Below are 24,104 nucleotides of genomic sequence, written 5' to 3'. Positions count from 1 at the left end.
AAGTTAATAAATGCAAAAGGAGGTAAAATATTAGAAAACCATTTTTTTTTTTTACAAATTGAAATAATAGATCTTGTAAATAATTCTCAATGGATGTTACAACCAGTAGGCAAAATATTGATAGGGAATTTTATGCAGATATCAGACTAATTTCATCTGAATCCACCGATTAATCTCAGTATCCCTAAAAGTGAGACAACTAGATATTATGTGTCTGTCTCATGGTATGATGCAATCAGATATTCACCACTTAGTAAGCTCTCTGGGAGAAAAAAAAAAGCCTGAATCTAATCAAGCCTCTAGTTGTATCAGTTTATAGGAAACACAGTGAATAAAGGAATAAATTAGAAATCGCCATGAGAAATTAATCAGGCAAGTCAATAATAGTGGACATTCTACAAAATAAAAGAGTAGGGTTTTTTTCCCCAACAAATCAATGACATGGAGGGGAAAGGGAGACATAATCCTTAACTCATTTTATAAGGCCAGCCTTGGTTAATCAAACCAGGGAAAGACAGTGCACAAAAAAAAAATTGCAGCCAAACATTCCTTATGAGCATAGATGCGAAAATTCCCGATAAACTATTATCAAATTAAACCAGGCAATATGTAAATGTTGTAATACACAATGACCAGGTGGGGTTTATCCCAAGAATGTTACGTTGCCTCGATTTTCGAGATACAATCAATGTAATCTGCTATCTAAACAGTTCAAAGAAGGAAAACTGCAGGATTATATCAATTGATGCAAAAAGCATTTGACAAAATTTGTTATCCATTAATGATTAAAAAAAACCACCCTCATCAAATCAGGAATAGAATGGACCCACCCAAACCTGATAAAGGGCATCTACAAAAAAAAAAAAAAAAATCTACTTAAGCCAGATTAGGCAGTGGCACAGTGGATAGAGTGTTGGACTGGGATGTGGAGGACCCAGGTTCGAGATCCTGAGGTCACCAGCTTGAGCGTGGGCTCATCTGGTTTGAGCAAAGCTCACCAGCTTGGACCCAAGGTCGCTGGCTTGAGCAAGGGGTTACTCAGTCTGCTGAAGGCCCGTGGTCAAGGCACATATGAGAAAGCAATCAATGAACAACTAAGGTGTCGCAACAAAAAACTGATGATTGATGCTTCTCATCTCTCTCTGTTCCTGTCTGTCCCGCTCTATCCGTCTGACTCTCTTTCTCTCTAAAAAAAAAAATTGCTTTTCCCCTAAGGTCAGGAACAAAGCAGGACTTCATTCTCACCGTTCCTCTTCAGTATTGTAGTGGAAGTCCTAGTCAGCACAATAAAAGAGGAAAGATGGAAGGGAGGGAAGAAGGGAGGAAGGAAGGAAGGAAGGGAGGGAGGGAGGAAAAAAGGGGAAAGAAGAAAAAGAGAAAAGAATATAGAAAAAAATGAAAGACATAGATTAAAAAGAAAGAAAACTGTCATTATTCATTGATGATATTACTGTCTATGGAGAGTGCTGATTAATTCAAATATGAATGAATCTTAAATGCATTTTGATAAGAGAAAGAAGCCATTCTTAAAACATTACATGCTATATGATTCCTTTGTCTCAGATTGACAAAATTATAATAATGGAACAAATCAGTGCTTGCCAGGGGTTAGTTGTGCAGGGAGAATGTGACTATAAAGGACATAGGGAATTATTGTAGTGATGGAACTGTTGTGTATCCTAATTGTATTGGTGGTTGCATGAATCTCATGCTAAAATTCAGAAAACAAAAAAATAAAAAGGTATCTTTAGTGTATCTCTATAAACCAAAAACCCAGGGGTGGGGAGCAAATTTGCCATGTTAATTTAATAAATAGAGAAAAGAGAAAATAAAAAGAGAAAAAGGAGGACTATTATAAAATAAGAGACTTAAGATACAATACAAAAATCTGTAATTTGTGGACTTTGGAACCTGATTTCAACAACTAACCATGAAAGACATTCTTGAAACAACCCAGAAAATGTTAATATTAATTTGGAACTATATGTTAAATCTGTTTTTAAAGAATGATAATAGCCTTGTAATTATATATATAAAAAAATCATTGGAAAATGTATTCTGAAATACATGTGTATGTGTGTGAGAAATAGGATTATTTCAGTCTGTGATTTGCTTTAAAATAATTAAGAAAAAGGTGGAGGAGATACATTGGCAAATGTTGAAGCTACTGGTTCATTACTATCTTCAAATTTTTGGTAGTTCTAAAAGTTTTCTGTAATTTTTGTTTCTTCAAATGGAAAATTAGATTTCAAAAGGAGAGCAGTACTTCTTTTCAACATGTGTTATAGAACAATAGATAGACATGATAGGCCTATAATGGGTTTCCATTGCAATGTCAAGTATTTCCAATGACTCAAAATAAATAAATGCTGCGTGTGCCAAAAATAATACTGACTTACGAAAAAATCCAGTCTCCTAGAAATCTTAGACCTTGAGCAATAACCTACTAAAATTACTAGATTAGTAGATTTGCAATTAGATTTTACAATAGCAAATCAAAATAGCTTCTTTTTCATAATGTCATGTCAATGACACCATCAGAGAATTAAAGTATAAAAATAATTTTAAAGCAATAATTATGATTCTAAAAATCTCAGCCCCAAACCAAAATTCCTTTGGCTTTTTGATTCTCATTAATTATTCACCCAGTATGGCTTTCTTGCTGTGTTGCTCTAGTCTGTTCTTTTGAGCATTATTATTTATTGTTTCTTGGGCACTCAGCACTGTGTGAGATACAGACGATAAATTCCTTCCCTAGGGGACAACCATCAAAGCCGCGCAAGCACAACACAAAGATTAGCTATTTAAGAAATGAAAACCAAATGAAAGGTGAAGAGCACATTCTGAACTCCGTATTTGGCTTTCAGCTTAAAGCTCATCATACAACACACACTTCTTTTGGGGGTGCAGAACAAGCCTAGATGGCAAGATAAACAACCAGTTTAGAAGAGATAGAAAACACTCTCCCCTCCCAAAGAAAATATCCCAGGCATCATTCCAAGAAAATATCCTGCTTAGATACCCTTCCAGTTTCTGATATATAAAAATGACCAGAACGTATTCCTAGCTCTAGTGGACTGAAATAGCTTGGTGCGTGTGTATGTGAGTATGATTTAGGAATGCCCAGCAGACTTTTCTGTTCGCTTTCTTTAGATAGTACCACTCTCTGCTTCAGGAACTGCTTCCCCAGCCTGTCTGCTCCTGAGAGGACCGTCAATTATGGTGTTCCTTTCCCCTACCTTAGAACGACATTGTGCTCAACGATGTGGGCGTGGAGCAGCCCAAGGTCATTTTTATGGGCCCTGTAATGAAATTTCTCTGCAGTGTCCATTAAGCCAATTTGCAAAGAGAAGTGAAAATAAATTTATGTAGTGTATGTGCTGGCAGGTCTAAGCCCTGGAATCAGGTACCGGAGACCCTAGCTCTTACAGTTCTTTCTATGCATAAGCTACTCTACAACCCTTTTAAATTAGCACGCTCAAGTTTTTGCTTGGGATGATATGAATTAGTTTTCTTTTGTCATTTGCACCTGAAAGAATCCTAAGAAGTTAAATAAATTGTCCAGGGTCCAATGGCTCCTCAATGATAGAAATTATCATTCAAACCCAGGTCTGTCTATTACATAGCAGTCTTTTTCTACTATGTTAATTTACTTTGCATTCTAAAGATGCTGTATTACAAAAATTTAGTTTCCTATAAGATTAGAAAAGGAGGGGGAGAAGGCTGAGGTGAGAGGGTTGGTCTGTCTAATCCTACACTGTTTCCTGATAGTATGAGGGAGGCGAAAGCTGCAAATACAGTAATATCTAATACAATATTAGTTTAACTCATTTTCCATGCCATCTCATGCATATGAGTAAGAACTCAAGCTGGAAATCATACAGACTTATACCCAACAGTGAATCAAAGGTGTATAACTCTATGAAGAGTAGCAAAATATTTTCTCTTCCCTGGCTCTATCCAGTTTGTACTGACTGCATTCAAAAATAATGTTTAATACCAACAACACCAAATAAAATGTTAAGTTTTTCTAAATTGAACAAGAATACACATACTTGTTTCCATTTAAAAACTACTTTATTCACTGCTTCACCAGTATATGCAAAGAAAAACAAGTACTGAAATGATGCTAGCAATTTACACATTAAATTAATGGTTTTTCGATAAGAATTACTTTTGTCTCAAGTGTCATTTCCTCACTTTTCTATTTTAAATGTTTACTTTATTTCTTTTATTGCACTTATGACTAGAAATTATCTTGTTTATTTACTTCTCACATTCTTTATTATGACTTACTTGTTTATTCATTTATCAGTAGGAATCTTGCCTGTGTTACTTCTCATACTTTTTTTTTTTTTTTTTACAGAGACAGAGTCAGAGAGAGGGATAGACAGGGACAGACAGATAGGAACAGAGAGAGATGAGAAGCATCAATCATCAGTTTTTTGTTGTGACACCATAGTTGTTCATTGATTGCTTTCTCATATGTGCCCTGACCGCGGACCTTCAGCAGACCGAGTAACCCCTTAACCCCTTGCTCAAGCCAGCAACCTTGGGTCCAAGCTGGTGAGCTTTTGCTCAAACCAGATGAGCCCGTGCTCAGGCTGGTGACCTTGGGGTCTCGAACCTGGGTCCTCCACATCCCAGTCCGACACTCTATCCACTGTGCCACCACCTGGTCAGGCACTTCTCATTTTATTTTTAACAGCTTGACCTAGAGAACACATGAAGTATTCATTAAATTAATTTTAAAGTACACTATTCTCCAAAGTAAAAGTCACTGCTTCAATACCAATAAACTACACAAATAGCTTAAAATGAAAGGAGGACAAATTATTCTGTGTTCTATAAAACTGGGATGGAGACCTGGGAGAGCCCAGGTGTCAGGAGATGGGAGAACAAACAGCAATCTCTAGCTGGGTTAGGCAAATGCTTAAATGAGTCCTAGGAAGGCTTCTGATTCTACTAGGGCAGCTCTTTATTCATAACCATTTCAGAGGGACTCGAGTCTCTGCATAAGCGAGTCTCTGCATATGCTTCTGTTTGAAGAAAGGGCTCCATCACTTTAAAACAGAGGCTTAAAGTCTGGTGGTAGGATTCCACTATTCTGGGGAATTAGAAACAAAAAAATAGCTGAAATAATTTTGTATTCTAAATTATATTTTTTCCCTTTCAAAGCCAATGTGCTGAAAGTACTACTAATATTTCTGTTGTATAAGAACAAAATAATTTCTGCCTCAATTTTAAAGATTTAAGCAATTACACTTTTTTAGAATTCTAGGGAAATATGAAACACTAAGACTTCTAGAATCAGAAAATCTTTGCTTTCTAGCTATAAAAAGAACAAACAAACCAAAAGTTAAACCTTATGTTGGAAAATTTTAAACTCTTTGGAGTCAAAAATTTTTCCTCGCACTGTGTTAATTTTATATTTGTATTTGTGTGTTTTCTACAAAAAAAAAAAGCAGATAGAAAACATCTTTAGTATTTGCTCCCTTTCCAGGTGGCATGTTATCTTGAGTAGATTTAAAACCAGATTAGTTGTAATAGGATTCCAGGATGTGGGCAGATGTCTATTTGTCTCGGACGATGTCTCTTGCAATCAGTTCCTTCATTATTTCATTGGTACCACCATAGATTGGCTGAACTCGGGCATCCACGTAAGCTCTGGATAAATCAGAAGATGATTGAGTGAATAAATGAGGTAATAATCTTCTGTATAGCTTTGTTTTAGTTTGCTTGAAGAGATTACAAATTCAAAAGAACATTTTTAAGTTTGTTTCATTTGACATAATTTTTCTAAATTCAGGCCATTTTAGATTTAGAAATGGATAGGGTGTTTTAATTTCTTGTTATTGTTAATGATTCCCAAAAAAGGTGAAATCCACCAGCTTTGTAGAAAACAAGAGGAAAAAAAAGGTACATATTTTCTAACATTCCTTCAGATTCCCAGCACCACTGCTGCCGTCAGGGGTATAAATTGATGCTTTAGAAAATATTACTTCCCACAAAGTTAACAAATAACTTAGGTTTTGGAAATGGTTAATAGCCACTCCAGTAATGTGGGAGGTCAAATACCGAGTGTCTGAGTCTACTAGCACACACAAAAAAATGCTATACAAAATTCACTTTTTTTTTTTTTTCATCTTTTCTGAAGCTGGAAACAGGGAGAGACAGTCAGACAGACTCCCGCATGCACCCGACCGGGATCCACCCGGCACGCCCACCATGGGGCGATGCTCTGCCCACCAGGGGGCGATGCTCTGCCCATCCTGGGCGTCGCCATGTTGCGACCCTCCTGGGTGTCGCCATATTGCGACCAGAGCCACTCTAGCGCCTGGGGCAGAGGCCACAGAGCCATCCCCAGCGCCCGGGCCATCTTTTGCTCCAATGGAGCCTTGGCTGCGGGAGGGGAAGAGAGAGACAGAGAGGAAGGCGCGGCGGAAGGGTGGAGAAGCAAATGGGTGCTTCTCCTATGTGCCCTGGCCGGGAATCGAACCCGGGTCCTCCGCACGCTAGGCCGACGCTCTACCGCTGAGCCAACCGGCCAGGGCCACAAAATTCACTTTTAACAATGACAGTCATCGTGACAATGTACAGTTGTTTTTATTATCCTCTCTGCTCTGGGATTGAGAGAATATTATGATATATTGTTTTGTAGGTAAAGGGACTGAGGTACAGAGAAGTCAATACATTTACAAATTTAAAAAAAATAATAATTGGCAGACTGGAATGAGAAGGTAAGTACCCTGCCATTTTGGCAAGTATCATTTTTATTCTATCACAATATTTTCATTGACCCACGCATGTAAGACTAATTATTGAGCATGGGACTTTCCTAGTAGATGAATTCAAAGGCATTTCTTTTTCAAGCATAGAATCTGTTTTGTTTTGTTTTGCTTTTAATTGAATTTTTGAGACAAATCGAATAGGCTAGCTCTCTACGAACATGACTGGTTCTTGACTTATCCTTCTCCATATTCATCATGGGACCTTGCAAAGAGTATGCACTCAGTAAATATTTACTGATTTGATTGATTTTATTACAAGGAATTTTAGTGTCTCTATACCAACTTTCTCAGGAAACTTGAAATACAGAGACATTTGTGTTTTCTTTTCTTTTGAACAAATTCCACTGTTGCCCACAAAATCCAGCCCTTGCCTTTGGAGGCTCTGCCTAGCATTTCAGTCGACTTCAGTAATCTCAAGGCTTTTAGACATTTTTGTGCTGGGTTGGGCATTTTTTTTTTCACATTACTGAAGTTCCAATGGAATTGGTAATGACACAGATCAGTAGACCTTTTATAGGTTACTAATTAAATGCAGTCATCAACCAAAATTAACAGAGAAAGGCAACAGAATAAATGTTTAACCACACAAATGATGAAGCCCTGTATCTCAGGCTGCTCTTCCTAGCATGGCTGAGAAGTCTTGGAACCATGAGGATTAAGCCTCACTTCTTACAAGTCCCAGGCCTCATGAGTAATGCTCAAGGAAACTCATGCTAAAGACAAGTTATTTAAAAACAAATAAACAACCAAATAAAGTGAAACGAAACAAAAAAGCACCTCTTTTATCTGTGAAACCAAGACTCAGCAACACACATACTCACGCACAACTAATATATGGTAGCTTAATCTGAGGATATAAGAAACACAGATAGTATGGTTTTTCTATTAAATCACAGTCTGTACACATTCACAATGCCTAATGTGTTTAATTAGGCTTTTTTCATATTATCCATTACTTTATCTCTTGTTATTTTATTTTAAAAAGCTCTTTTCCTATGTCTTTGGAGAGAAAAATAGCAATCTAGTTGGAAAATTCATACAATCTTTGTACTAACAAGCTGGCCAAGAAGGGGATTATTATTCCTGAAAGAAAATACAAGTGAAACCAGGACTTTCAAATACTAAGCCATCAAGCTACAATTTTTGCTTGCTACTTACTGACCTGAAAGAATAGCCTCTTAGGCCATGTACATGGTTGACTCCTCTTCACCTAATGCGCCTTTCTTAGCACCCAAAATAAACTAGACAAACACTGAGCCACCATTTGTCTACTTTCCCAGCAGCAGCTGTGACTGCGCAGTGGAGTAGAAACATATAAACACTCACTGTTATTTCACTTACCTAGCATAGTGAATATTGTGAATAGATTAATTACTGTGAATAAAACATGAAAATGAACAGAAAAAGTTTCAGTGGTGATTTAATTTGTGCTAGCATAAATCAACGTTTTATTTCAGGTCTTTGCAAAGATAAAAAATAAATCTATGTGCTCTGACTGGAGTTTGAGTCCACGACCCCTGGCTTGTGGGGTCAATACTTTATCCACTGAACCACCCAGCCAGGGCCTAAATCTGCTTTTGATTGAGGTTTTTTAAAAGTAGTTCTAAAAGGATATACCAAAATCTAAATACAAGGATTGATTAAAAAAAAAAAAGAAATTGTTTAGCTACTTTATGCCTATATTCTCATGGAAGGAAAAAGCCCTACTTATTGTTAAATTTTTACAAAAGGTTATAAATTACATACATCCTGTGATTAAAGCTTAAAGAGCTGCCCAATGGCTACAGAAAATTAGTAAATTATATCTATGCTAAAGCTTCTGTTCTTAATGTAACTCTAATAAAATGTTTATTTTCTTCATTAAGGATTATAAGTGTATCACATGTTTTCAATTATGCTTGCCAAAATGATAAACTTGAAAGTCAGTTTAAATACTAGTTTGATAATTTTCCCTTTAGATATTTGTATCTAGATCAAAATTAGAAAAAAAAATGGAACTCCATAGCTTTCTCATCCCTTGTCTCAGAATTAAATTGGTCTTTTCTTGATACAGCAAAAAACTTCCTTGGGAAATTAAAAAAAAAATTTTAATTGATTTCAGAGAGAGAGGAAAGGAGAGAGAGAGAGAGAGAAACATCTATCTGTTCCTGTATGTGCCCTGACCAGGGATGAACCGTCAACCTTTGTGTATTGGGACAATACTCCCTTCAACTGAACTATCCAGCCAGGGCTTTGGAAATTTTATAAACTAAAAATATTTCTAAATAAGAGGAAAATATGTTTTCTAGAGTGATGAGGAGAGTTGCCATGAGGAGATTACTGAGGCAACCCTATCAAAAAACACCCAAAAAGAGCCTATGGAATGAGGACAAGAAATTAAGAAGATAGAGGAAGAAATATGAAAGAGGATGCTGCCTATTGGCCAACTGGTACTGCTTTGAACTAAGAACAAGAATATTCACATGTAATAGAATAAAAAGGTGTATTTAATTTATTTTAATTTGAAGCAAATAAAAATTCTATTTGGAAAAAATTAATACTTCCAATTTGTTTTTTTTAGAGGAGAATAATAAAATACTAAAGCTACAAAAACTTAGATCTTTTGCCTGACTGGGCGGTGGCGCAGTGGATAGAGCATCGGACTGGGATGCGGAAGACCCAGGTTCGAGACCCTGAGGTCGCCAGCTTGAGCGCGGGCTCATCTGGTTTGAGCAAGGCTCACCAGCTTGGACCCAAGGTCGCTGGCTCGAGCAAGGGGTTACTTGGTCTGCTGAAGGCCCACGGTCAAGGCACATATGAGAAAGCAATCAATGAACAATTAAAGTGTTGCAATGCGCAATGAAAAACTAATGATTGATGCTTCTCATCTCTCCGTTCCTGTCTGTCTGTCCCTCTCTCTGACTCTGTTAAAACAAAAACAAAAACAAAAAAAAACCCCACCTTAGATCTTTTTCACATGCAGGCTGATTTTTCTGTAGGGTATATGAAAAAAGGGCTCAACAACAATAATTATCAGGGAAATGCAAATCAAAACAACGAGATACCACCTAAACGACTGACAAGGATGTGGAGAAATGGGAATGCTCGCCTACACGTGTAGAGAATGCAAAATGGTGCAGCCGCTTCAAATATATAAAACTACCATATGATCCACCATCCCACCTGTAGGGATTTATTCAAAAGAGTTGAAATTAGGGCCTTTATGCAATATAGCAATCACATGTTCACTGCAGCATTATCCACAATACCTAAGATGTGGAAACAACCTAACTGTTCATGGACAGATAACTGGCTACAGAAAATGTAGTACATGCACACAATGGAATACCATTCAACCATAAAACAGAAGGAAACTTAGCAGTGTGTGGCAATCCGGAAGAACCTTGAAGACATTCTGCTAAGTGAAATAAGCCTGCCACAGAAAGATCAATACTATATTGATTCTACATATATGAGTTATCTAAAATAGTATAAGTCATAGAATCAATGAGGAATGGTGGTTGCCAGGGCCTAAGGGGGGAGAGGAAGATGGGGAGTTACTGATCAATGGGCTTAAAATTTCAATTAAGCAAGTCGAATAAGTTCTACAGATCTGTACAACATTGTACCTATAGTTTACAGTTACACTTATAATTTTGTGAAGAGGGTAGATCTCATGTTATGTGTTCTTACCACAGTGAAATAAAATAAGATAATAAAATAAAATAATTAATAGTCAATGTATATATATAACACAGAGATATAGATAACAGGACAGCAAAGCCTAGAGGGAAGGCAGGAGAGAGTTATGGGGAGAAGGGCAAAGGGGGTATAAAAAGGGACACGGGTGGGGGGTGAGGGAGTTATATTCAGTGGGACACTTGAATCCATGTAAACACAATAAATTAAAGTTAATAAAAATTTAAAAATTGTCAATGAAATAATAATAACCTACTTTTTGTTACCCATTAGGTTAGTACAAAGTTTAAAAGGTAGTAACATTCATAGCTTAGGATAAGTCATCAGACTTTGTTCATCTGCATATGAATTCCTACCAATTGGAGGAAATAATCTGGAAATTATAAAAATTTAAAATATGCATACTTTTAAACTAGTCATACTACTTTTGGGACCCTGTCTTGTTTCAGTTGAAAACACATGTGGTCCTGGCCAGTTGGCTCAGAGGTAAAGCATTGGCCCAGCATGTGGAAGTTTCCGGTTCAATTCCCAGTCAGGGCACAGAGGAGAAGTGACCATCTACTTTTTTACCCCTCCTTTTCTCTCACTCTCTCTTCTCCTCCCCCAGCCATGGCTCGAATGGTTCAAGCAAGTTGGCCCTGGGTGCTGAGGATGGTACTATGGCCTCAGGTGCTAAAAAAAATAGCTCAGTTGTTGAGCAACAGAGCAGTGCCACCAGATGGGCAGAGCATAGCGCCATGGAGGGCGTGCTGGGTGGATCCCAGTCAGGGCTCACACAGGACCGTCTCTCTCCCTCTGCTCCCTGCCTCTCACTTAATAATAAAAAATAAAAAGAAAGAAAGAAAGGAAGAAAAGAAAACATAAGTGATAAATGTAAAAAGGTGTTTGTTGTAGTAAAAAACTAGAAATAACCTGAATAATTATGCTTAATCTAGCATTATTCAATTTTAAAACTGGTATTAGTCCTTCTGTAAACAATTAAAATAAAGCCAAGTATCAAGCTTTACTATACTGGTCTCTTCACTTTCTTTAAAAGCGATAAAATCCTAGGGGTGAATCAATAACAAAAAGCTGTTTCCATCTGCTTGAATACACTCTGTAATCAGTTGAAAAATGCAAAGATTTTGCATCTTCTTTCCTTCGATATACAAAGTACAGTAATTTTTCCTTTTCTTCACATCATCCGGAAGAATATAACAGAACAAAGAGCCATACTCACTTTGAAATTGGGTACTCCCACATGTACCCCCAACCACCATGGAGCTGTACACAGTCATAAGCTACACTGTTTTGTAATTCAGATGCCCTAGATGAACAAAATAAAAAGCAGAAAGGGGACATTTGAAATAGATTTGCATGAGGTGCTTCACAATCAGGAGATCAAGTATTTATTAAATGCATACATTGATCAAACAATTAAGAGTAGGCACATTAGCCAACTAGAATATAATTGTAATTGTATACAAATTACATATGAAATAAATTTCAGGGGAATTTTCACATAATGAATACTTTCTTAATCAATTATAGTTCTGGCTGGGTTATTGTTAAGGCCAGAAACAAAATGTGGAAAGCATAGACTATTAGGTTTTGACTAATTGAGGCCTGTAAAGGATATAGTAAAAACTTAAATTTGGCCTAATTTACTTAAATTCTCTATATGACCTAAGCTAACTCTATAATTATACAGTCATCTATTTCATTTTGCCTTTGTAATATGTCATTTTTCTCCAAAGATTTAACTTCCTATCTGAAGGTAGAAACACTGAATTCAAGTAACTGTGAAAAAAATGTTTTTTAGGGTTTTCAGAAATAACCAGAAAGTAAAAGTGGAAACTGAAGAGGCACACTATTGTTAAAGTGGATGCCATTATATAGGATGCTTATTAAAGATTCTTTGGGAATTATTGTTCGTGAAGTATATGCACATTAATATGAAGTACTTGGGAAATACTCTCTTCTGATCTTATCACAGTAATTTCAACTATCACTAAAATCTATAAGATAACTGGAAGGGATTTTATTCATCTTAACATGAAAAATTAGTACAAATTTTCAACTTATGGAAAGTCAAGCAAAGGTAAGCTTGGGCACATTTTCCCATTAAAAATAATTTTTAACTCAAGCCACAGGGCGAGTGAGTTTGTTCCCAAGAGATATAACAACAATATAGATTAACAGACAAGACTCAAGGGCAACAATATTTGGAATTCTATGAATTTTTTTATCTGGCAAGTATTTTAATGAAATATTTACTAGGCTGTAACTAGTTGCTTTCTCTGCTCCATTATGACATACCAGCATGTCTATAAACCTGGTGTTTTCAGGAACAATGAAGTCTATAGCTATCTAAATAGCTCTTTTTCCAAAAATATCTTACTTAAAATTATTTTTACACTTTTTAAACTAGTCAAAGAACTTGCTGTAAATGTATATAGAAAATGTCACACCCCCCGCCCAAAATGCAAGTACAATCATTCCACACCGGTTTCAGCCTGGCAATTTTAGTATTTTGGAATCATTACATAAAGCACTATTCTGCATATTTTCCCATTCTACTTCTGATTGAACTGAACACAAGTTAATGAATAATGACAGGAATGCTGTCTAGCTTATTTTTGGGTTAATGAGATGTGAGAATGTTTGCGTTTAAAACATAGGAAACCAAGTCCATATCTAGAATCTGATTTAAACCCTGGGTCCTGCTTCTTAAAACACAGAAAAGCTTTATAGGGTTTTTCCCCCAATCAACTCATCTTTAATAACGTTGCTAATCATCTTTAATACCAATAAAAGTGTTTTGGAATTTAATAAAACAATTTTTTCTTTCACTTAATAGAGCATGTGCAACTTTTGAATGGACAGTCAACTCTTCAGAAATTTTTCTTTGATCTGAAAAATACCTTAAATTGGAAAAATACCCTGTCCAATCTACTCATTTCACAGATATAAAAATGTTGTTTCAGAGAGAATTAAATGTAATTATAGTTATTAAATGAAAGAATTGGGACAACTTCAGAACTCGGTTTTACTATAAATTTTGGGTCTCACTATATTTTTCAGATAATTTGAAATTAAACTTACCTGGATGAACTAATCAGTCATTCTACTTCAGTTTCTTAGTGTTTTATTTTCAATGGCATGCTAAAAGGCAAATACCAACTCCAGTAATTTTTAGCACATTATAAATAGGCTTAATGGGACCTTTCACCATTTTTAAAAAATGTTGGTCCTTACTGCGAGTTTTCATTTGCATAGCCTTCTTCCTTTTAGACCCTCAAGGCTGAGTTTAAATTTTGAAGAATTCCGTAACAGTCTGTGCAAACCCCACATTTTAATTACTGCAGCATGCATACCAGTATTTCGCCATGGAAGCAGCGGCAGAATCCAGACGTTTCTTTTCATGCAGCTGGAGACAGCTGTCCACAAAAGCTCTGGTTACACAAATGCGTGTTTTTAATTCTGCTAGCTTATGCTGCACCGTCTTGAGTTTAAAGAAAATGAGAGGTAAAAATGAGCATGAAAGAAGAGCATGTTTTGAGTCACCTGGCATATCAAGAATTATATAATAAAAGATTTTTTTTTGGAACAAAAGTGGAATTAATACTTTTTCCTCAAAAAAAAAGGCATATGTTAAGAAAAGAGCTTAAATTACCCACATTTCATTGATAAGAAAAGCTGTACTTTTAAAAAAAAAGATGCAAAAATACTTAGAGTACATAAATACCTTCAGTTTTAGATGGGAAAAAATTTAGACCATTTAAGGAAGTTTCTTGAAAAACAGTTAAGACTGACGGGAGAGCACCATCTTGTGGTACAGTCCTTTAGGTACAACTGTTGAAAACCCTATTTTCCTCTGGAATCTAAATCCATGAAGAAATCTTCTTTATTAACGAAATTAAGGAATCACATCTCTCTATTCTCTTTCTTTGCTTCGAAATAAAGTAACAAAGTAATAAGCTGGAGTGACAACATCAAAAATATTATGTTATATTGCAAATTATTTATAATCTAGAACTGTGGAATGCAATAGAAAAATAACAAGATCTCAAGAGATCAGAGTCCAGTACCCCCAACATCTTCTGCCTCTCCTCACCCTTCCTCTTATCCTTTTCAATAAGTTGTTTAGGAGTGTCTCTATCTTGAACTGAACGGTTAGGAATTGTCAATGCTAATACATCTATACACCTCCTCCTGCAGACCAGATAACCAATAGTATTCTTGGAAATCATTCTATCTAGACCAGTGGTAGTCAACCTGGTCCCTACCGCCCACTAGTGGGTGTTCCAGCTTTCATGGTGGGCTGTAGCAGAGCGACCAAAGTATAAATAAAAAGATAGATTTAACTATAGTAAGTTGTTTTATAAAGATTTATTCTGCCAAACTTAGCAAAAATCCGACATAAAATACTTGGTAAGTAATTATTATTATATGCTTTAACTTGCTGTAACTCTGCTCTATGAATTTTATAAAGTAAAGTTATTTGCCTACTTTATAAATCACCATTACTGTGGAACCGGTGGGAGGTTAGAAAATTTTACTACTAACAGAGATACAAAAGTGGGCGGTAGGTATAAGAAGGTTGACTACCTCTGATCTAGACTATCCTCAATTGTTCTTGACTATTCTCTCATCAGTTTTTCTTGCATTTCTGACTCTTGGCTCTCACACCTTGAACTTTTAAGTTTATATTTGGCCTTGTTAGCACCAGCCCTTGAACCTCCTCCAGACACTGGCTTGGATTTGAAATTCTGGCTTTTCACTGTGGGTAACCTCCAAAAATAGGCTGCATTAGTTGACCTCTTAGGTTCAAGGCTCAGCTAGGATCAGCTGGCTCTACCTTCCTTATGGAAATTCAGATAGAAATAGAGTTATGATCATTCTGCTGTGGAATATTTGAGTGAGATCTTCACTGTGGCTAATAAAAGGCAGGGAAGTTAGTGACAGAGGTGACTCAGTGAAACTTAAACTAGAAATTAAATGTACCTCCCCTACACACTGGCAAGTCCAAAGCCATGATTGAGTTCTCAAAGGAAGTTTTTGGGGACCAGATTCTCAGAGGAGGCTGGGCCTGCCTTTACTATGGGTTACAGCAATTCTCAAACCACAAAACTGAACTTTATTGCATCATTGTGGTGGGTAATGTTTGTGTACTTTCCCCTTCTGGAAAAGAGTAGAAAAGGAGTATAATAAAACCCGGGACCAGGCAAGATCAGAGTGCACCAGGTGGAGTAGATGCTCTGATGGACAGATTTCTTATCAGTGTACCAACATAAATGACTTGCTGATAAAAAATCCAACTGACTGCCTTTCCGTTGGCTTTACACCATCCTGTTCTAGAAACAGACAATGCAACTGGCATCTAATGATTCCAAACCAGGCAGCTAGAAGGCTGATGCCACACTTCTCCCACCTCGGAAGCTTGGCCTCTAACTCAAACATGCTGCGTTACTTCCAAACCTCCTTCTCTTCTCATTCTTTCCCTTACTTTTTCTATCTCCCTTTCTATTCACTTAATTAGGCCAAATCTCTACCCTTTAATCAGCACAAAGTTTCCACTCCCAAACCACATATCCAAGTTTACTTATAGAAAATCTAAAGATGGAACTAGGAATGAAAGAAATAGGGAAACACCCTTCTATATACTGAAAACAGATGAGTATATATATTCCACAAAAATCTCTGAGGCTCAAAGGATGATGTCAGAGTAATGGCGGGGTAGGAAGCGATACCGATAAATCTCCCCCAAAACTCAACAAGATCTTCAACCAGAAACAGAAAAACCTATACTTGGAGCCTCCAGATGCTTCACAATACACCCAAAGATATGGTCGAGTGAAAAATTGGCTAAATATATAACCAAACCCCGAAGGAAATAGGGAGTAAGAAATGCTCCGCCTTCCTCACTAACCTAAACAGGGCGGCTTTCTCTGGTAACTGTGAATATAGAAACTGAGGCGGGCAAAGGGGGTGAATAGACCCAGGCCACGGCACAAACGGCCAAACCAGGCTGTGGAATGGGGATCCAAGCCGAGGAAAAACTGATCCTGTGGCAACCTGGGCAATACAAGCTAACACTCGCGCCAAACCCAAACAAAGAAAGACAAGCGGAGCGGCCATTTTACCCGGTCTCCTGGTCGGCGTGCGCGCAGATAGTGGGCAAGAGATTTCTTCCTAGGCCCCGGGAGTGGGTGCCCGTGTTGCCCCACGGAGAGGCAGGGTCAGAGGCCTTTCTGTGGGCCGAGGACAGAGTCTCTGGGCAGCCCCAGCACCCTGGGAAAGCCACGCACGGGAGGGAGTGAGAACTAATTCCAACAGTGGAGATTTTCTGTGCTGGAGGAGGTTTCACTCAGAGGGAAACGCGGCCGGCCTCATATCCTGGTCTGCGCGCGCAGATAGTGAGTGAGAGATTCCTCCGAGTGCCTCGGCAGTGCACGCCCGTGTTATCGCACAGAGGGGCAGAGTCAGGGGCCTTTGTGTGGGCCAAAGCAGAATCTCGGGCCGCCCCAGTGCCTTGCAAAAGCCGCACACAGGGACGGAGCGAGACTCAATTCCAACGCTGCAACTTTTCCCTGCGGTTGGGGGTTTCACTCAGAGCATGAGACTGCTGGCCGGATATCCTGGTCTGCGCGCGCAGACAGTGAGTGAGAGTTTCCTCCAAGCGCCCAGGAAGTGGGCGCCCGCCTGTGTTACCAGACAGAGTGGCAGAGCCAGAGGTCTTTGAGTGGGCGGAAAGCCCGCCTGATTATGCTAGCAGCTCTGACTGACTGAGCCTTACCCAGAGCCCTGTGCTGAGTGGAAATGGAGTGGGGAGTTGCCAGCTCTTTGAGCCTCTTACTATCCAGGCAGAGGCAGCAGCAACCCCATAGCTGGATTATCAGGCTACTAATTGAGGAAGGAAAGACTAGGAGAAAGGCTCCAGGAACACGGACTCTCTCACTGTCGGAGCCTATAAATGCTAATGAGCCTCGAATGCCAACGAGACTAAAGCACAATACATGACATTGCCATAGAGACTTATCAACTGCAAACCTCTACCTGAGCGTGCCAAAGGGGAAGAACCTGGGGTACAGAGTCACCGACCAGGAAGAGGGAGAGAAAAGAAAAAGCAAGAAGATAACCTCTCAAAATCAAGAATAATCTGCAGACTTTATAACCTATCCCATTTTATTATATTTGTTCATTTGTTTCTCTTATCTTCATTCTTGATACTTTTTTTCCTCCTCCAATTTGGCCGATTAACTCTCTGCCGGTCTTACTCTCTCCTCTCCTTGAACTACACTACCCATAAGTGTTACATCTCCCATTATCTTTTCTCTTCTCTTCCTTTCTCTCTATGAGGGTTGCACTCCAAAACCCTTAACTCTCTCTCTCTCTCTCTCTCCTTTCTTTTTTCTTCTTTTAGTGGTTCCCTCATTTTTTCTCTCTCTCTTTCTTTTCTCCCTCTATATTAGTTTCTTCCTTTCTCCTTTACATCTCCTCTCATTCAAACCTCAATAACAAATAAATTATCTTATCTGGGACTCAAACTTATGTTTGTAGCATTTTGGGGTTTTTTTACTTCACCTTTTTAACTCACTAGCAGTGCTCCCATCCCTGGCTCTCCATATTATCTAGTTCTTGTTCCACTAAATACAATAGTAATTTTTTAATTTGTCCCCCCATTTTTCCGTTTTCCTCTTATTCCTCTCATCATAACTCTTAGACAACCAACACCTAAAAGCAAATCATTTTATTCTTGACCCAAATTTTTTCCTTATTTGCTTTTTGTGGGTCCATACACTTTTTTTTTCTTTTTTTTTTTTTTGCCCCTTTATTACTTTTCCCCAATTCAGGCCCTCCATCACAGGCATTGTTTGTTATAATTCACAGTTCACCACAAGATTTTCTCAAGAAAGAGGGGAGAGGAGAGGAGAGGAAAAAAGGAGGGGGGGAATAATTTCCTTTTTTAAAAAATTTTTATTTTATTTTATTTTTCTTTATTTTATTATTATTTTTTTTTAAAAAAACAACTCTTTTCGATTTTTTATTTTTTATTATTATTTTTTACTTTTTATTCTTTATTAAATCTCATTAATACTATCAACAAAACCACCCTCAGATGCCATTAAGAAGAGAAAATCGAATATCATGGATACAAAAGAAAGAGAGGTAACACAGCTAGATGAGGAAAAATCTATGGAGAAAAAATTTAATATATTGGAAACCTTGGAGCTAAATGACAGAGAACTCAAGATAGATATCCTAAAAATCCTCCGAGATATACAAGAAAACACAGAAAGGCAATTTAGGGAGCTCAGAAAACAACTCAATGAACACGAAGAATATATGTCCAAGGAAATCGAAACTATAAAAACAAATCAAACAGAGATGAAAAACTCAATTCATGAGCTGAAAAACGAAGTAACAAGTTTAGCTAATAGAACAGGTCAGATAGAAGAGAGGATTAGTGAAATAGAAGACAAACAACTTGAGGCACAAGAGAGAGAAGAAGAAAGAGACTCAAAAATTAAAAAAAATAAGATAGCCCTACAACAATTATCTGACTCCATCAAAAAGAATAACATAAGAATAATAGATATATCAGAGGGAGAAGAGAGAGAAAATGGAATGGAGAACATACTCAAACAAATAATAGATGAGAACTTCCCAAGCCTGTGGAAAGAACTAAAGCCTCAAGTTCAAGAAGCAAACAGAACTCTGAGTTTTCTTAACCCCAACAAACCTACTCCAAGGCATATCATAATGAAATTGACACAAACCAACAGCAAAGAAAAAATTCTCAAGGCAGCCAGGGAAAAGAAGAATACAACATATAAAGGAAGGCCCATTAGATTATCATCAGATTTCTCAGCAGAAACTCTACAAGCTAGAAGAGAGTGGACCCCAATATTTAAAGTCCTGAAAGAGAGGAACTTTCAGCCACGAATACTATACCCATCAAAGCTATCCTTCAAATACGAAGGAGAAATAAAAACATTCACAGATACAGAAAAGATGAGGGAATTTATCATCAGAAAACCCCCACTCCAGGAATTACTAAAGGGGGTTCTCCAATCAGATACAAAGAACAAAAAAAAAACAGAGCCACAAGTAAAAGCTCCAAGAAGAACACAATAAAACCAAATTTAAACTGTGACAACAACAAAAAGAAAGAGGGGGAGAAGATGGAGATTAACAGTAGCAAAGGACGATGGAGTGCAAAAGTACTCACAAAATAGTTCACTACAATGAACAGGGTAGGGACCCTTTTCATTACTCAAAGGTAACCACCATTGAAAAAACCACCACAGAAGCACATGAGATAAAAAAGATAGCAACAGAGGAAAGATGTATGGAATACAACCAAATAAAAACAAAAGATAGAAAAACGAAAGAGAAGGATCAAACAAGACACAAAACTAACAGAAAGCAAGATATAAAATGGCAATAGGGAACTCACAAGTATCAATAATTACACTAAATGTAAACGGATTAAACTCACCAATAAAAAGGCACAGAGTAGCAGAATGGATTAAAAAAGAAAATCCAACTGTATGCTGCCTACAGGAAACTCATCTAAGTAACAAGGATAAAAACAAATTCAAAGTGAAAGGCTGGAAAACAATACTCCAAGCAAATAACATCCAAAAAAAAGCAGGTGTAGCAATACTCATATCGGATAATGCTGACTACAAGACAGGAAAAGTACTCAGAGACAAAAATGGCCATTTCATAATGGCTAAGGGGACACTGAATCAAGAAGACATAACAATTCTTAATATATATGCACCAAACCAAGGAGCACCAAAATATATAAGACAGCTACTTATTGATCTTAAAACAAAAACTGACAAAAACACAATCATACTTGGAGACCTCAATACACCGCTGACGGCTCTAGATCGGTCATCCAAACAGAGAATCAACAAAGACATAGTGGCCTTAAACAAAACACTAGAGCACCTGGATATGATAGACATCTACAGGACATTTCATCCCAAAGTGACTGAGTATACATTTTTCTCCAGTGTACATGGATCATTCTCAAGAATTGACCATATGTTGGGTCACAAAAACAACATCAGCAAATTCAGAAAAATTGAAGTTGTACCAAGTATATTTTCTGATCATAAAGCCTTGAAACTAGAATTCAACTGCAAAAAAGAGGAAAAAAATCCCACAAAAATGTGGAAACTAAACAACATACTTTTAAAAAATGAATGGGTCAAAGAAGAAATAAGTGCAGAGATCAAAAGATATATACAGACTAATGAAAATGACAATACGACATATCAGAATCTATGGGATGCAGCAAAAGCAGTGATAAGAGGGAAGTTCATATCACTTCAGGCATATATGAACAAACAAGAGAGAGCCCAAGTGAACCACTTAACTTCCCACCTTAAGGAACTAGAAAAAGAAGAACAAAGACAATCCAAAACCAGCCGAAGAAAGGAGATAATAAAAATCAGAGCAGAAATAAATGAATTAGAGAACAGAAAAACTATAGAAAAAATTAATAGAACAAGGAGCTGGTTCTTTGAAAAGATCAACAAAATTGACAAACCCTTGGCAAGACTTACCAAGGAAAAAAGAGAAAGAACTCATATAAACAAAATCCAAAATGAAAGAGGAGAAATCACCACGGACACCGTAGATATACAAAGAATTATTGTAGAATACTATGAAAAACTTTATGCCATTAAATTCAACAACCTAGAAGAAATGGATAAATTCCTAGAACAATACAACCTTCCTAGACTGAGTCAAGTAGAAGCAGAAAGCCTAAACAGACCTATCAGTAGAGAAGAAATAGAAAAAAAATTAAAAACCTCCCCCAAAATAAAAGTCCAGACCCTGACGGCTATACCAGCGAATTTTATCAAACATTCAAAGAGGACTTGGATCCTACTCTACTCAAAGTCTTCCAAAAAATTGAAGAAGAAGCAATACTTCCAAACACATTTTATGAGGCCAACATAACCCTCATACCAAAACCAGGCAAGGATGGCACAAAGAAAGAAAACTACAGACCAATATCTCTAATGAATACAGATGCTAAAATACTAAACAAAATACTAGCAAATCGAATACAACAACATATTAAAAAAATAATACATCATGATCAAGTGGGATTCATCCCAGAATCTCAAGGATGGTTCAACATACGTAAAACGGTTAACGTAATACACCATATCAACAAAACAAAGAACAAAAACCACATGATCTTATCAATAGACGCAGAAAAGGCTTTCAATAAAATATAACACAATTTTATGTTTAAGACTCTCAACAAAATGGGTATAGAAGGAAAATATCTCAACATGATAAAGGCCATATATGATAAACCATCAGCTAACATCATATTAAATGGCACTAAACTGAAGGCTTTCCCCCTTAAATCAGGAACAAGACAGGGTTGTCCACTCTCTCCACTCTTATTTAATGTGGTACTAGAGGTTCTAGCCAGAGCAATCAGACAAGACAAAGAAATAAAAGGCATCCATATCGGAAAAGAAGAAGTAAAGGTATCACTTTTTGCAGATGATATGATCCTATACATCGAAAACCCCAAAGAATCCACAAAAAGACTACTAGAAACAATAAGCCAATACAGTAAGGTCGCAGGATACAAAATTAACATACAGAAGTCAATAGCCTTTCTATATGCCAACAATGAAACAACTGAGAAGGAACTCAAAAGAATAATCCCCTTCACGATTGCAACGAAAAAAATAAAATACTTAGGAATAAACATAACAAAGAATGTAAAGGACTTATATAATGAAAACTATAAACCATTGTTAAGGGAAATCGAAAAAGATATAATGAGATGGAAGAATATACCTTGTTCTTGGCTCGGAAGAATAAATATAATCAAGATGGCTATATTACCCAAAGCAATATACAAATTAATGCAATTCCCATCAAACTTCCAATGATGTTTTTTAAAGAAATAGAGCAAAAAATCATCAGATTTATATGGAACTATAAAAAACCCCGAATAGCCAAAGCAATCCTAAAGAAAAAGAATGAAGCTGGGGGCATTACAATACCTGACTTCAAACTCTATTATAGGGCCACGACAATAAAAACAGCATGGTATTGGCAGAAAAATAGACACTCAGACCAATGGAACAGAATAGAAAGTCCAGAAATAAAACCACATATATATAGTCAAATAATTTTTGATAAAGGGGCCAACAACACACAATGGAGAAAAGAAAGCCTCTTCAATAAATGGTGCTGGGAAAACTGGAAAGCCACATGCAAAAGAATGAAACTGGACTACAGTCTCTCCCCCTGTACAAAAATTAACTCAAAATGGATCAAAGATCTAAACATAAGACCTGAAACAATTAAGTACATAGAAGAAGACATAGGTACTCAACTCATGGACCTGGGTTTTAAAGAGCATTTTATGAATTTGACTCCACAGGCAAGAGAAGTGAAGGCAAAAATTAATGAATGGGACTACATCAGACTAAGAAGTTTTTGCTCAGCAAGAGAAACTGATAACAAAATAAACAGAAAGCCAACTAAATGGGAAATGATATTTTCAAACAACAGCTCAGATAAGGGCCTAATATCCAAAATATACAAAGAACTCATAAAACTCAACAACAAACAAACAAACAATCCAATAAAAAAATGGGAAGAGGATATGAATAGACACTTCTCCCAGGAAGAAATACAAATGGCCAACAGATATATGAAAAGATGCTCATCTTCTTTAGCTATTAGAGAAATGCAAATCAAAACGGCAATGAGATACCACCTCACACCTGTTAGATTAGCTGTTATTAGCAAGACAGGTAATAGCAAATGTTGGAGAGGCTGTGGAGAAAAAGGAACCCTCATACACTGTTGGTGGGAATGTAAAGTAGTACAACCATTATGGAAGAAAGTATGGTGGTTCCTCAAAAAACTGAAAATAGAACTACCTTATGACCCAGCAATCCCTCTACTGGGTATATATCCCAAAAACTCAGAAACATTGATACGTAAAGACACATGCAGCCCCATGTTTATTGCAGCATTGTTCACAGTGGCCAGGACATGGAAACAACCAAAAAGCCCATCAATAGATGACTGGATAAAGAAGATGTGGCAAATATACACTATGGAATACTACTCAGCCATAAGAAATGATGACATCGGAACATTTACAGCAAAATGGTGGGATCTTGATAACATGATACGAAGCGAAATAAGTAAATCAGAAAAAACCAGGAACTGTATTATTCCATACGTAGGTGGGACATAATAGTGAAACTAAGAGACATTGATAAGAGTGTGGTGGTTATGCGGGGGGAGGGGGGAATGGGAGAGGGAAAGGGGGTGGGGAGGGACACAAAGAAAACAAGATAGAAGGTGACAGAGGACAATCTGACTTTGGGTGGTGGGTATGCAACATAATTGAACGACAAGATAACCTGGACTTGTTATCTTTGAATATATGTATCCTGATTTATTGATGTCACCCCATTAAAAAAATAAAATTATAAAAAAAAAATCTCTGAGGCTTGGTTCTGAGCCTACTTCCTGTTTAGTTCAATACACTTCATTTGGAAAATAAAGGGGAACCTGTCAAGTTTCAAGATACTTTTGTCCCACCAGCACCCTGTGGAAGGCACATCTGAGAATTTACAT

The 24,104-nt window shown here is 37.1% G+C and overlaps 1 protein-coding gene and 1 long non-coding RNA gene across 2 annotated transcripts in view; one reads left to right on the top strand and one right to left on the bottom strand.

Moving 5' to 3' along the window:
* Positions 1 to 432: 432 nt before the first annotated feature.
* Positions 433 to 24,104, bottom strand: part of ACADL (acyl-CoA dehydrogenase long chain) — a 49,779-nt gene continuing 26,107 nt past the window's right edge. Inside the window, exons 9-11 of the mRNA XM_066233866.1 lie at positions 13,826 to 13,953; positions 11,689 to 11,775; positions 433 to 5,667 (exon numbers count right to left, since the gene is read on the bottom strand). Of these exons, the coding sequence (XP_066089963.1) occupies positions 5,574 to 5,667; positions 11,689 to 11,775; positions 13,826 to 13,953 (309 nt within the window). The 3' untranslated portion in view covers positions 433 to 5,573. The remainder of the gene's footprint in view (positions 5,668 to 11,688; positions 11,776 to 13,825; positions 13,954 to 24,104) is intronic.
* Positions 5,643 to 9,271, top strand: LOC136306939 (uncharacterized). Its single transcript, XR_010725718.1, has 3 exons — positions 5,643 to 5,704; positions 6,662 to 6,740; positions 8,919 to 9,271. It is a non-coding gene; the product is annotated as an uncharacterized lncRNA (long non-coding RNA).

This window comes from Saccopteryx bilineata, chromosome 5, assembly GCF_036850765.1.
Source record: "Saccopteryx bilineata isolate mSacBil1 chromosome 5, mSacBil1_pri_phased_curated, whole genome shotgun sequence".
In the NCBI taxonomy this organism is placed as follows: domain Eukaryota; kingdom Metazoa; phylum Chordata; class Mammalia; order Chiroptera; family Emballonuridae; genus Saccopteryx; species Saccopteryx bilineata.
Note: the sequence above shows the minus strand (reverse complement) of the source record. Positions and strands in the feature narration are given on the sequence as shown.